Raw genomic sequence first — 14,885 nt, 5'->3', positions numbered from 1 at the left:
CCACTTGGTCACTCTGTCCTGTGAAAGTGTTAGCGGAGCTGAAGCACTGGAACAGAAAAAAAAACACTCTGAGAGATGGCAGGTTGCCAAGATAAAGACACCGACTCCAGCAATTCACATCCTGATGTTCCAGTAAAGCTCGGCCTCATTCAAACAAAATATAAAAAAGATCCTGTTGACAGAAAACATCACATAAAACTGTATGTACATAAAGAAACAGCGAAGCTGTAAGACATTTAGAAGTGCCTGAAAGACATCAAATATACATGTAAGGGATACTGGATGCGGGGAATCACATTAAATGACAAAGAATTTTACATGCTGCATCCACTGGATGGTGTGGAATTTTGAGCAGACTTTTCACTTCAACAGAACAAAACGCTGTGCAAAAGTGGCCATTAAGGAACTAGTGGACAAGAGGGAAAATGTGGCTGCAAAGAACTGTGTGATTACATCAATTCACTGTCATTCCAAACCTGACTGATGCCTAGTGATGTCATGTTTGCAGAAGAAAGGAGCACCCATTATGGATGTTTATAACCACCTTCAAGTAGTTTGGGTTGACATGCTGGGTTTCTAGGTCTAAAAACAGCAGACCAAGTTAGCAGAAGCAGCTGTAGGCCTCAAATTAATGCTCTTAATGTTGACGATGAAGTGAGGCGTCTATAAAGCAGCACGTGCAGATTGGGAAGGAGCAGGTATGACCTGCTGCGAGGAGTGAAGCGCCGTGGCATTCAAGCAAAAAAAAAAGACACCAGAACTCCTGTCCTCGCGAGCGTCTGTGGATTAGAGAGACTGTATGCAAGTGGGCTAATCAATCATGCTCATACAGGATCCGAATTCATGATCATGCCTGATAACAGGAAACGGGTAAGAAAACCTTCGTGTGGCCCAAAGACATGCACTTAAGCAACTGATATCTCTAAATTGCCCATAGAGAATGAAGGTTTATATGTGCTTTGTGACAGACTGGAATGCTGTCCAGGACGTACCCCAGCCTCACTCAGCCAGGGTGCTCTATGGGCAAGTGGGGATTAAACTTAATAACAGACTGCAATTACAGCTAGAGGAGAAGCTTCAAGCAGCCCTTGACTCTAAGAGCAAACAAGTCTCGCCATTTTGTGCGCTGGCAGTTAAATCCATTCTGTTACCTACAATTATCAGCCTTTCTCTGTTTGATAGGAAAGCTAAGGCATGCTTTATTCTCTTGATTAGGCTGACGACAGACATTAAGTTGTGGGAATCTGATTTCAAAATCATTTTCAACCGTCAACGACCTCATTTTATACTCAACACTTAAATCCAATTTTAAATACCAAAAAGGTCTTTCTGAAGTTGTCGTTTCTGTAGACTGGGTGTGACCTGCTGCTTGGATGTGAACACTGTATTTTCAGCAAGATCTAAGAATATATCATAAGCATTAACATGACAACTGATTCTCAATAGGGGCAAGGACCTCCAATACCACACAGGAGCTGTAGCAAACATAATGCCTCATGACCCAGTGACGAGGGAAGGGTATAATCCCTTAAACCCCTTGTGGATCTCACAGGTGAGGTATAAGCCTAAAGCGACAGATGGATTCCTAGAAGAGTTGGGCGGAGTCCCGGTGCAGCATGGGATAGACTTACTGCAGAGGATGGGCGACGAAGGGGCCTGGAGGGTGAGAACGGAGCCGTCGGGCCGCGGGATGTTGACCCGGAAGACCAGCCGGGCACGCGTGCTCTTCTTCTTGGAGCCAGCCACCCCGATGCGGGCCTCCACGTCAGCGTTCCGCAGTTTCAAGATGCCCACGCAGTCCACCCTGCGGAGGATACACACATATTAGCCCAGCGTCGGCACACACCGTAAGCCTTCTGCAGACAGGGGGCATCGCTGGTACGAGAAGCACCCCGTGGAGGTACCATCTGGGAGGAAAACATGGCTGTCCCACTAACAAGTAAAATCTTTCCTACTCAGAGGCACCTTACTCTTCAAGACAAATTAGACTGGAGAAAACTTCCTAAACATCACCAGAGGGATGCCTTTAGGAGTAAATGGCATGTATCATTCTATGAGCTCTAGTGTGTCTGGTGGCTCACCATGTGCTGTTAATCATGTCGACGTTACGACTCGGAAATCAATGAGTCACCGTATCTGCTGATAAGAGCAAGAGGGTGAGTCCTTACGCTAACGTCATGCTGTTGCTGGGGTCGAGACACACTTCGATGACAGTGGTGCCCTCGATGTCCACCTCCTTACAGGCAGTCGTGTTGCGGCCAGTCACCCTGCAGGCCTGGTAGAAGCCGTGCGGCTTCACGCGCCCCGTGTCATTACCCACAAACACCTGCAGGATCACTGGCTCATTCACGCCCTCCAACTGTGGAGACAAATGTTGACATTTTTTCAGTGGGAAGCACATGAATGGTCATGGGGTTTCCAGAATGTTCACATGATATGGTCAGCAGCTGTGCACATTAGAGGCATATTTTTGTTCAGACAGTCCGAACAATGGAGCAACATCAAATGAAACTGATATATCATGTATTACTTCTGCTCTTAGGCTATCACAAGAGGAAATAAGCAATGTGCATCTGTAGAAAGTCATTTCATCAACTTCCTACACAATGAGTGTATGATCTAATGTCAATATTTAGAGCCGCTACACGTCACATGGTTTATTTCAAAACCAATGTGAGCAAGCGTCATATTTCCCACAGAGATCACTGAAAAAACAGCTATAACCAAAACAGCGTTCGACGTAATCTGAAGACACCAACCGATGTCTCTGCATTAAAACACTGACTGACTTATGCTCATGCTCACTGTAGCAGCTATGAAATTTTACGCATGACGGCTAGCATTAATTAGCAGCTGAAGCTAAAAGACAGATATATCCATGCTACCTTGACAGTGGGGAAGCCCTGCTGCGTGCGGTCCTTGACTGAGCCTCGGCTGCCCTCTGTTAGGTATCGTGCCCTATGTTGGGTCTCAGGTTGCACCAGGATCTTCAGCTCTTTGCCTTCGGCCTTCACCGGGAACTGGCCCGACAGCGTCCCACCTTTCTGACTGGACGCCGGGGAACATTCTGTAGAGCTGCAGAAGAGATATCAAAATGTCCAAGATAAATACGAACTGAATTTAGATCAACCAACATTTAATATCCGAGGGTGATTTCGCGACATGACAGCAATGCTATCGTGTCGTTAAGACATTTCTACTTAGGGATATCAGTAACGAAATTTTGCAATCATTTGTGATGCAAATACTGAGACTGACCCTTGACTCGCTTCAAAGGTTTGTAGAACTAGGCCTCTAATTTTCCACGCAAATACATTAACTATTCTGTGACTGGTATCTTTAACTAGTCCCCAGGCTGTGGCGGTACCCTGAGGGACAGATAATCACTCCTTCACTGAAACCATAGGCTTTGGCCTGCGCCGCTAAACGGCTCCAACAGAATGCCAAGCGTGTGTTCGTTTATCCACGGAGAGGAAAGATCAGCCTGGGTCTTGGAACTCTGCCTCCACTCAAAGTAGTAGGCCAGGGACGAGGCCTGGATCCCGGCCACTTCCTATCGGCATTCCAGCAGAGGCACAGCCTCATGTGGCTTCCAACTCGCTGCCTGCTGTTTACAGAGCCACTTACATAGCAGCTTATCAGGACTGCGAGGGGCACAGGTCTGTCTGCAGACATTTTGGAGGGCCTTCGTTGAGGGGACTGAATCAACACACAGGCAGCACCATCAGGAACCACCCATTGCATTCGGGGAAGAAGTGTCTGCTATTAACCTACAGAATTGGCGGTCATGATCAGGTTAAACTAAACTAAGGTGTCGTTTTCAACAGCGCTGCTAACTTCTGACTTAAACCAAACTAGGTTCCAAACAAAACTGAATGAGTAACACACTTCAGTAAAAAAAAAATATTTTATGATTAAATCAAGTCAAAACACAAAGACAAAGAAGTGTTTTGAACCAGTCTTTAATATTTTTTATATGATTTATTGTATAGAGCAATATAGTGGCTTAGTAAACAGCACTGTGGCCTCACATCTCCAGCTTGGGGGGGGTGTCTCAGTCTAGCCTCTGCTGTGCATTTGTGTGTATCTATATGTCGAGTTCACATGATTCCTCCATCTTGCATGGGTTTATTCCCACAGTCCAAAGATGCAGTTTAGACACACTAATGAGTCTCTCTAAATCAGTAGTAGTGTGCATTCGTGTGCGTCCTGCGATGGACTGGCATCCTGCTGAGGGTGGCCCCTACCTGATGTCCTATAAAGCCTGGAGGAGGGTCCAGGATAAATGGTTGGAAGATGGATGGATTTACTGTGATTATTGAAACAAAACCCCTTAAATATTAAGCGTGTAGGACTTCCAGGTTTGTTTGTTTTGTTTTTTTTTTTGGGTAATGGGCAATTTGTGTGTAATTTGCTCACATGTTAAAAAAATCCAGATCTATTTCATTTCTTTAGTCCACTTTGGGAATGACCAAGTAGCAGACAGCGTCCATGCAATACCAAAGCAGGAGAGCCTTTCAAAAGGCAGCCGAGAGGGACATGTGACTATCAGAGGGTCCGTTCAGAGGCCAGGCACACCCACCTCGCTTTGGGACAGGGCTTGCTGTCGGGGCCCAGCTGAGACAGGACAAAGTGCGGCCCCTTGGCGCTGTCCGCATCGAACACGTCCATGCTGGCCTCTTCGGCCGGGGCGGGCTTGGGCCCGGGTCGCTGCCGCGGCGTGCGTTTGCGGGACTTGCGGGGCACCTCATTGTTGTCGTTGTATGAATTGGAGCTCATGAGGCTGAAGTTAGAGGCAGAGTCATCCATCCACATGCTGCTGCTCTGCTCTGAGTCTGGCAGCAGCTCGTCTTGGCAGGACATGCGGCTGTCGTCGAACAGGTCTTCCGGCGGTGGTGAGATGTTCAGCACCGTGCGCCGTTTAGATGGGGTAGTCTGGTGCTGGGCACCAGCTCCTCCTGCTCCGGAACTTGCACCTCCTGTGCCTCCTCCACTGCCCCCGGCCCTGGTGCTACCACCACCTCCACCACTGCCGCTGCCGGGACCTCCGCCCCCGGACGTGCTGGCGCCTCCCAGCTGGCCCTCCACACCAAGCATCTCCGCTCCCCCTCGGGTACTTACCCCCTCAGCCGGAGTGCAGTTGTCGTGAACGGAGGTCCGGTCAGTGACTGAGGTAGAGGAGTGAATGGTGGGGCTGGAAGAGGCAGGAAAAGCACTGCGAGGACCTCCCATGGGCATAGAAGAGGAGGTGGAGATGGCATCTGTGGTGTGTACAATTGCACAGTGAATAAAGGCATCTCCACCAGCGTTGGCTAGCAGTCCCATTCAAGCAGCGAAATTTTTCGTTCTTTTTTTCTCCCAATTTTAAATTCAAGTTTTTTTTTTTTATTTTGCATCATAATTTGTGTGTGCTGTGTGTGCAAATATGTCGACTGTATGTGTCTGTATGCATATATTTACAAAAAATGTGTTGTTTCATATGAAGGTTCAATTTGAAATTGAGAAAATGTTGGCCTCCATTTAAAAAATATAGGTTCTTCCAAAAACTGATTTTTTATTTTTTTTTTTTAAAAACAATTTAGGAAATAAAGTTGATTAAAACGTAAACTGAGGAACATAAAAAAAAAACATTATCGGTTGTGATTGTTCTATGATGTTCATCATACTTTAGTGGAACAAAGAAGGGAAAAAAAATCTTAACAGATCAATTTTCGAAAAAAGTTCAGAGCGAATGACGATTATCATGTGTCAGATGATGCATGCCAATTGGAGCTTTTTTCCCCCACACAGGTTGAAACAATTTGGTTGGGACTGAGCGTAGCCATGGAAACAAAGTAAACAAGCTTCTGACCTATGAAGCAGAGAACTGCAGACCATTTTATATGCAGACACTCCCTGCTTCAGAGGGAACTTCCTGGAATAAAAATGAGACAACGAATGAGCAACAAAAGCTGGTCATTCAAGGTTTAATCTTGTATAGATTTTTTTTAAAGCAAAAGTTTGTGAAAATGGAACTGACAGTTTAACATTTGTACTTCCTTCAACTTGGGTCATCTGACAAATCTACAGAAGGTGTCAGAGACGAGTCTAGGGTCATGAGGTAGCGAAGGCTGACCACAATTTAAAAGCATTCTGAACAAGGTGGTTATGGAGAACCTGCATGCAGGCTTCTGGCAGATGACAGAAGTGGCTCGATAAAAGCTGAGAGTAATGAAATGGAGTAGTATCATAGGCCATGTTCCATTTAATCTGACATGCCATTGTGTTTTGTGTTAATGAGTTTTCTCCAGTTGGTAAGTATTTAAAAGTAATCAGATTACATGGAGACACGTCAAATTGAAGCAAACAGCTTACAGACCAGGTTATTAAAAACTATTTCAAACTCTTGGCATATTGGAAGCAAGACATGAAAGGGATTAATCACCATACTTGCTTTACAGAGCAAGTGTTGGGAAAGGCTTTGTTCCACTAATATTCTGCTAATGTCGGAGGGCAACATTCCTCGCCAAGTATTACTACAACACAGAGGTCTACCACAGACATCTCAGAAGACCCCTTTGCTTACAGACAAAGAGAAGAATTTCAGCAGGTATCGTTATTAGCAAAGTGGAACATAAGACCGTTCACCAGTACAGAAAAGGAGGAACCGCGGCCAGACACCACCAGATAAAAATGATGGCGGAGACTCCAATCCAAACCACAGCAGGGACAGGCTGCAAGACTGAGAGGCAGCAGTGTGTTTGGATAAACAGGAGGAGGGGGAGAGGGGGGAAAAAACAGGGCCAGGCATGTAGAGATTCATACACGCAGGCCTGGCCTCAAAGGCACACCTCAAACTGCAGGAATGCCAGAAGAGATGAAATGGCAGGTAATCTCAAAGGCTGCTTTTACCTAGTATTTACACAACTGCTCTGATGGTCTGCCAAAAGGCAACAAGATGCACATTATCTCACTGTACAGTTGCTAAAATGATTTTTAAAAATGCACCCAAAGATTCACCAAAATAAAAGCAGCTCTTAGCATAGCAAGAAAGCCTCACTGTAGATCGGGGGTAGGCTCTCTGGTATTTTAATGTTTTTCCATCAGTGGGATTCCAGAACAAACCGATGAAGACGAACACACAAACAAAATAAAGTTTATGGTCTAATAGAGAAACCGTCTAATGAAAACCGGCTACATTTCCCATATGTGAGAATAATGGTCCTAAAACAGAAAGAAGTGATACTTCTTACTGTTTAGACAGGAGAAGGTTTAATTCAAACCTCAGCATTGGGCATACTTGGCGATTTCTGAATAATCAATGATGATCAAGAAAAGCAGAAAAAGCTAAAGACCAAACATGAAAAAGCCGACTGTCACAGTGGCAAAAGCTGCTTATTTTCTTTATGCTGGCTGATAGAGACTTCAGCCTGACAAAAACAAGGAATATAATAATCATGCAAACTTCGTTGTGAAACATACAAGTAAAAAGTTTTGCTTAAATTTTCATAATGTAAGCATGCGTATGGAATGTTATTAGGAAGAAAAATGCACATTTTTTAATTGCATTCAAAAAAGCACCGTTGTTGAGAACCGCAGAGCAGGAGAGAACACAGGAAAGAGGAGGCTGCCAGATGTTCAAGAATGCTTTCAAATTGCTCATCCCTTTGCTTCCCTTTCTTTCAGCTGGGAATCACACTGAGGGACGCTACCAGCATGATGCCTTCAACACACAGGACCCTTTGAGAGTGAAAATGTAACCGAGTATGCTAGGATGGTGACTTCATTTATTTCCACACACAACTAACCAACAGTGTTATCTTTGTTAAGCAGAGTTATCATTTTGAAAGCTACTGCTTGCAGAGTGGGCTACCATCTCAGATGTCGCTTCTTAAAGACATAGATCAGATGCTGAGAAAGGTCCTCAGTTTAAGTGTTTTGGTGTAATTGCTCCAAAACAGGCTTTAAGGACACTGATCTTCAGACACCAACAAACTGATGTCACATGACGCTATTCTGAGGCGTTCTAACAACACTGAGGAAAGACACTGCAAATCATAACGGATACACCTCTGTTCATTTGCACGTCTCTCCAGCCATTCGGCCGTAAACCCGACAGGCTCCAACTCCTCCCTAAGACCAGTCAGATTCCTCCAGAGGAGACCTGGAGCACATGAGTTAATCCAGTTCCATTTTCACACATTTCATATTCCATCCTATAACTTAAAGAATGAAATAAAGGCATTGTTTTTTGTTAACCTTGGCACAAGTATTGTAAATAATGGAAATCAGCTTAAACACATATATAAAAAAAATCGTTTAAGAATGTCTGTCATGCAAAGTATTTCACAAAGTACCAAAAAAAAAATAGAAAAATGGGGACCGCAGCGAGCGGTCTGCAGCCACTGAGAGCACGTGTCCCCGCACTGCCTGTCTGCTGACATTGTTGTCAACAAGTAGATTTCACCGCCAGCACCCAAATTGCTTCCATGTGGCTCACGCTTTTAAAAACACAGTGGAGAGACTGTTCTTTCCAACACTCTGCACAGCAGCGAGTGAAGCCTGCTTATTATAATCCCTCAGCTTTGTTTAGGTCCCCTGCTCTTGGTTTTGGCCCCTCTGGTCATGTTGTTGTTACAGGCTAAGCACTATTTGTGGGCCTGCGCTGTGCTGTGTTAGGGGAGTGGCCTTCTGTTATTGTCCTAACAGGCGGCCATGTGACCATGTAAGAATCTGTCCTTGTGACAGCTGTAGTATTTCCAGTGGGGAAAATGAGTCACCTGTTTAACAAAAAGAAATACAGAAATGCCCAGCAGATGGACAGGGAGGGGAGGGATCTGTACTGGTCACTGGAATTAGAGCCTGGAATGTGAACGCTAAGCTTACCCCCCCCCATTCCTTACTTATTGCTTTCCCATGATTCCCCCATGTTGGGCTGCTCGTGTACCACTGATCCAAACAGGCTACCGAACTGCTGAATAATGGGGAGAGAAAAAAAAAAGAGACAGACCGGCATCGACTGTCCCATCCCATTCGGTTATATTTTTTGATCTTTTTATTTTGTGACACTAAAATTCCACTAGGACAGAACCTAGAGACCTAGACTTTGTTCTACAATGAAGAATTTTGAAGTTAATTCTAGTCATTTAACCACCAGATAGTGGTAAAAAAAATTCTCAAAACATTTTGGTTTTGATTTCATTAACATTAGGCAATCATGGAATTTCAGCATTTTTAAGTACCTAAAGTTGTTGAACCTTATCGACTTCGGAATAGCTAAAAATGGGCACAATCACGGTCATACTGAAGTGACACTTTCTCAGCGGACAAAATACACTGTGATTAGTGCGGTCAACAATTTGGTATAACAGGTGATCCTGCACCCAGTGTTTCTCTGATTAGCTTGCTTTTCAGGACTAACACACTTCCATGGTCATGCTGCAGAGCAGGACAGCAGATTTAACAAACCTGCTCAACCCCCCGGGAGATTAGAACCACCTTATAAACTTTTCTCCTCTTTGTGACAACAGTGGCCAATGGAGCAGAAGCACTACAGCGCCAACTCTGATACGTCGTGACGCTTCCTTTGGATGGGTGACCGATTATGTCTAAAACATACCACATGATGCACGAACACACAAAAGGATACTTTAATTACAGCAAGGTTAAACTGACATTACACAAAGATATCCAAGCCAATTTCATAGCCTACTTATTTACATTGCACACAGCTAAGTAAAGTATACATGTACTGATTGTGACCATCAGAAGCTCTTAGACAAAAAAACTGTCATCTTATTCCAAAAGCATGCCTTCTTTAATGGGGCGGACGGGCTGTACTGAATATTTCCTTTGTGACATGGCAGTACTGAACAGCCATTAGAGCTGAGGAAAGAGTTTAAGACACACATAAAGTAGGTACAAAGTCCATTTAAATGAAGCCACCAATAAAAAGATAAAATGTTTATTTTTATTCAATTTCCATTTTTTGGTTGTAACCAAAGCGGAATTTAAAAAGCATGGTTTTGTACAAAATCTAACTGCAGTTCCATTCCTAAATCTGTTGATTTCAGTAACGTGAAGTCATCTTTTTAACACCTGGGGTTTACCTGGTCATTGATGTTTACGTTGGTAAACTCAAACTGGCTGCAAATCAGCTGTTGCCTTTACACATTTTTTGGACAGCTTGAATACCATGTTATTCCTTTTTATTTATTTATATATATGTTTAAGTGTCGGCAGCCTCCCAGAAGACAGAAGTAATGGGTAACGAGGTCCAGTGAGATTATCCTCCCAAAAGAGCAGAGGCAGACAGAATGAGCTAAGAAACACCTTAGACATCTAAAGCAGTGACCAGAAGGAAATCAAACACTCCAGGGGAGGGGTGAAGCTGGATTCAAGACACTAGTTTTATTTAAAAAAATGGTAACAGATCCCATTTGTGTTCAGCCGGGTGGAGGGTCCTGAGTATGAGATACCCAGCATGAGGGGGCTTCCCAGAGCCATGTGTCCCAGAAACCCTTGCCTCCTCTGATGGGATGGAGAGTGGAGATGGGTGGGGGTAGAGGTCCCCCCCACCCCCATCCCTTCCAGTGTCACCGCTGGCAGAAATCTGCCTGTCTTTTCACTACACAGCGTTCCAGATTGCCTACTGAATACCACAGACACATCCAGCAGAGGGAAAATCTTTTAATTACTCAGTTATAACAGTAATAAGAGAAACCCGATGAAATTTGAAAAGCAAAATAGAAATATCTGAATGCTAGAATAAACTGGACTATGGCCTTGAATGAGATTTGATGGGTTAAGCGTCTCTGGGACTGAATGTTTTCACTACTGACAGAACGATACTGCCACTGCCACCCCTCCCTACATGAGGTCTGCATTAATGCATTAATGGCAAAAACATCCTAGCAACACATACGAAACTTTCCTTCGCTATTCTATACATTTTTAGTTCATGTTAAAGCAACATCAATACTGTTAAATTAAATGTTGCCTATGCACATAATACCCAGAGACTATAAAATTTCTATGTAAACTACATAATTTATTAACATAATGATGGCTGTTTCTTGGTAATTGTCGGTGGTTTTATGACACATTTATCATAAAAATAGAGACTTGCAAGGAAGGAAATTCATTTTCATCCAACTCATGCAACAAACCTTGTTTTGGCAGAACTAAAAGTCTGATTCCTGCTGGCATCCCTACCTGACATCGGACACACCCTGCCCAGGGAAAGCGGGGTGGGGGTAGGGGGAGGGAGGTGTGAAATATCGCCGCTTGAATGGAAGGATGTGAGTGACGCAAGATAACGGTGACGGATAGGCCTTTGGTCACCAGGGGCAACAGGAGTTGGTGCCATGACAACAGCGCCTGTCTGCCACAGATGGGCATTTACTGAACCGACTCACAGTGTAGTGAAGGCAGTCCTGCCCGTTATCATGATGGTATCGACACTAAAAATGGGAGATGTTCCGTCTGACAGCCATCCTGCAGTTGTTCAGGTGCCAAACCTATCAAAATCCACTATTACTAGACCACATTTCTTAAATTTATTCTTCAACGAGGAAAGCCGAATTTGGACTTCCATTAATAGTTCATGTTGACGTTAATACTTGTATCCTAAAAGAAAACAACATGTAACATTTCAATGACAGCAACAGGCAGTTATGAATGTGAAAGAAAATATACCACATGGGGCAGACAATGAACCAAGGAGGAGAAGGAGACCAGCATCCAAATAATACTGCCTGTGCAGAGCCACAAGAGGCCATGCTGACTACTATAAATACTGATACTGAAAACTATAAATCGTGTCCCAGAGACACTGGGGGGGGAGGGGTGTTAATCTAAAGTAGATACTGAGGTTAGAGAGGTGGGAGCTGGTACAGCCACCCAGCCGGGGGTGGGGGCAGTCACGGGGTCAGCCATGTATATCTGCGGGTGTGACACAAATGCAGGGCCTGGATAGAAGTGCTAACAGAACTGATGTGTGACCCCAAAGACGGGACACATGGGGAAAGTCCACATGGAGAACGAGGCCTGCTCCTGCACCCGCCATCCCCTCTGGCCCCTACCCCAGTCAGGACACCTCCTGAGGTTTCACCCAGTGGGCTGCTCCCCGTCTACTGAACGGTGAGAAGCAATCCAGACTGTCACACTTAAAGCCATTTATATAATAGGTCTGGGGATAAAGAAACCAAAGTAAAAATAAATCATGTATATATATATAAAAATGAAAAAGAGGCCAGAAAAGGTAAGGCCAATTTGGAGCAAAAAAAAATCATGAAACTGGAAAAATACTTCACCTTCCTTCAGATACAGCCAGAGAGCCCCGTCTTGCCAGGGGGATGCAAGTGCCTGCAGTTAGGTACTGATGTCCAAAGGCAATAGACTTCTGGTTCTACTGAAACTCACTCTAAAGACTTCAGTGAGGGGCAGAGTAAAGAGACTAAGGTGAATCGCATTTTGAATGTTCAGTTCAGATCTGTGCAAAACAACCAAATTACGGCTTTACGCCTCTCTCTCTCTCTCTCTCTCTCTATGCGTTTCACATGTTTGTGAGGGAAGCAATTGATTAAGCCTGTGAGTGGAATGTTACCACTGTTCTCAGGCAAGTAGGGATTGGGTGGTTCGCTTTTGGTGGCTATTTTAACACTCGTGTTAGCAGTTTCGAAAAAAATTATGTGAGTGTATCAAATAATTTAAGCACTTTATAAGCTGGCAATTAACATCTTCTGCAAAACAAATGCAAGTGAACAGTTAGTAAAACTTCTAATTTCATACTGCATTATTATAATAATCATGTTATTATAATATTTATGCAGATTGGACCACAACGTTCTGTGAGCAGTACTGAAATGGTTTAGAACCCAGCTTCAGAACATCTCCTTTGTTCAGGCTGAGCCTGTATGGATCAAATGAACCAACTCCCAAATGGAGTGAAGCCTGTGGTGAGAGGATTTGGTGATACAAGCCAATTGCAATTGTGACATTTAATTGTGAACCCCCTCTTAAAAATGAATCGTGGCATTTGCACCAATTTTACTTGCTCATGAAAGCTTCCAAGTCCGTAAGCTCCGCACCCCCAAGAGCAGAAGCGGCGGCGCTCCAAAGTGAGACAGGGAAAAAAAATTTCCTGACTTACAAGGCACAACGGTCACAGCAGAGGTCGAGCTCAAAGGTCAGCACTGCCTAAGCGTGCATGCACATCTACAAAGCACTAGTGAAGAAACCAAAATGAGTTACAATTTTGGTGTATCACTTCCATTCCTGCCAAATATACAACCTTATGGAAAATGCTCCTTGTAATGAAAGTACTGAATTTTCAAAGCTTTTATGCTCTGCTTTCAATCTACCTGATGCCACTTACATACAATACATACATACATACAAGATTCCATCTACAAATAAAAGGGTCAGAAAATGACAAAATGTTTCACTCCAAAAAGGTCCACCTCAGACTATTTTAAAGGTACTCTGGAACAAAAATAATGTCTATTGTCTGAATATCTAGAAAAACACACGACATGAACATTATCAAGTTCAAAAAAGAAACAATACATGCTGAAACGAAAACTAAAATATAACACCCACCAACCAATTTCTAAAATTGAAATAAGCCAAAGTCTATTCACACACAGAGGCCGAGAAGAACATATGCTATAGCTCCAGCCAAAAGCTTTGAGTCCATCGCCTCCATCACATTACAGGCCAAACAGATAAAACAAACAGAAACAGGGCCATTCCCCTTCTGAGGGCCATCGCTAGCCTTTCCTCACACAGCTACAGTCCGCATCATGCACTTGCTCTACATTCCTAGCAGCTGGAAGGTGTTTAAAAGACCAGACAGGTGGCCTAAAGAGGGCTGAACTCCAGGAAGCAAGATAGAACCATTGCCAGCACTGCTCACGGCCAACGAAGGACAACGGGGTGGGGGGGGGGGGATGACGAGTGCGAGGGCACGAGATGGGGGCTTACCCGAAGCGAGGGCTGTGGGGGGCGGGGGCCCCGCCTCTCCACCGCTCTTCTGGCTCATGGCTGTGGGGTCGTTCTCGCTGGTGGACGGTAGCTGCAGCTCTTTGGGGAGAAGGTCATATACTGATTCTGAGCAAAGACAGAGAGAGATGAAGGGGGCAGAGGGAGTCAGTGAAGTTCCAAAGGAAACAGACAGGGTCGCCATCAAACTCTTCAGTTTTAGCCCAATTCAACAGAGTGTATATTATGCTCACAGTGGATAAAATGCATGATTTTTGCCCGGCCTCCTGGGTAAGGGGCCTCCCCCAGCGATCCCCCAGAGGCCACATATGGATCACATTCAACTCTGGCAATGAAAAGTTCTCATAAACACAGAGCTCTGGCTGCTTCGTTCACCCGAAGGCCTGCGGCAGGGCACCAGATCCCCACCACGCCCGGCTGCCACTCTGCAAAGCGCCCTGGTGACTTAAAAATTGCTTATGACAGCAGGCAGAGATAAGCAGGCCTCACCATTTTGCCAGAGAATAATGCCGACTGCAGTTCCCCATCGTGCCCCTCCCCGCCCCAGCAGCTAGGGCCTCCCCAGATGGCAGGGAGCTATTTTAGGGAAACCCGAGCACAATACCCTCTGGCCATGTTTGGTATGCCGAGGAGCAAGGCTCAGAAAAACACGGACAGGCTGGGAATGGCGGGCATGCCAGGGGTTCCGCTGTCAGCCGGCCTCGATCGGAACATCTCGGTGATCCCGATTTTCTGACGCCGCTCAGCCACCCAATACATTGCACCACAAAAGATTAACTAATGGGTACCGCCTGTTCCCTCAGCGACAGTTACCATTTCATACCGCCATTCGCATTCACCATCCCTGCCCCGACAGCCATACACGTCACCACATATGGGAGTGGAACACAGGCTGAGCGGAT

At 44.9% G+C, this 14,885-nt stretch overlaps 1 protein-coding gene across 9 annotated transcripts in view; it reads right to left on the bottom strand.

Moving 5' to 3' along the window:
• The window catches only part of nfat5b (nuclear factor of activated T cells 5b), a 54,666-nt gene that overhangs the window by 12,664 nt on the left and 27,117 nt on the right, over window positions 1-14,885 (bottom strand). For 4 of the 9 annotated variants that reach the window (XM_049030072.1, XM_049030067.1, XM_049030069.1 and 1 more), the window contains 5 exons: window positions 13,966-14,091; window positions 4,583-5,261; window positions 2,886-3,075; window positions 2,169-2,359; window positions 1,632-1,804 (listed from right to left, as the gene is read on the bottom strand). In XM_049030072.1, coding sequence (XP_048886029.1) covers window positions 1,632-1,804; window positions 2,169-2,359; window positions 2,886-3,075; window positions 4,583-5,261; window positions 13,966-14,023 — 1,291 coding nt within the window. In that variant the 5' untranslated portion in view covers window positions 14,024-14,091. Of the gene's footprint in view, window positions 1-1,631; window positions 1,805-2,168; window positions 2,360-2,885; window positions 3,076-4,582; window positions 13,929-13,965; window positions 14,097-14,885 lie in introns of those variants that run through there. The other 5 variants (XM_049030074.1, XM_049030075.1, XM_049030071.1 and 2 more) reach the window with 5 other exon arrangements.

The sequence above is a fragment of the Brienomyrus brachyistius genome, chromosome 11 (genome assembly GCF_023856365.1).
Source record: "Brienomyrus brachyistius isolate T26 chromosome 11, BBRACH_0.4, whole genome shotgun sequence".
In the NCBI taxonomy this organism is placed as follows: domain Eukaryota; kingdom Metazoa; phylum Chordata; class Actinopteri; order Osteoglossiformes; family Mormyridae; genus Brienomyrus; species Brienomyrus brachyistius.
This window is presented reverse-complemented; position numbering and strand designations above follow the sequence as displayed.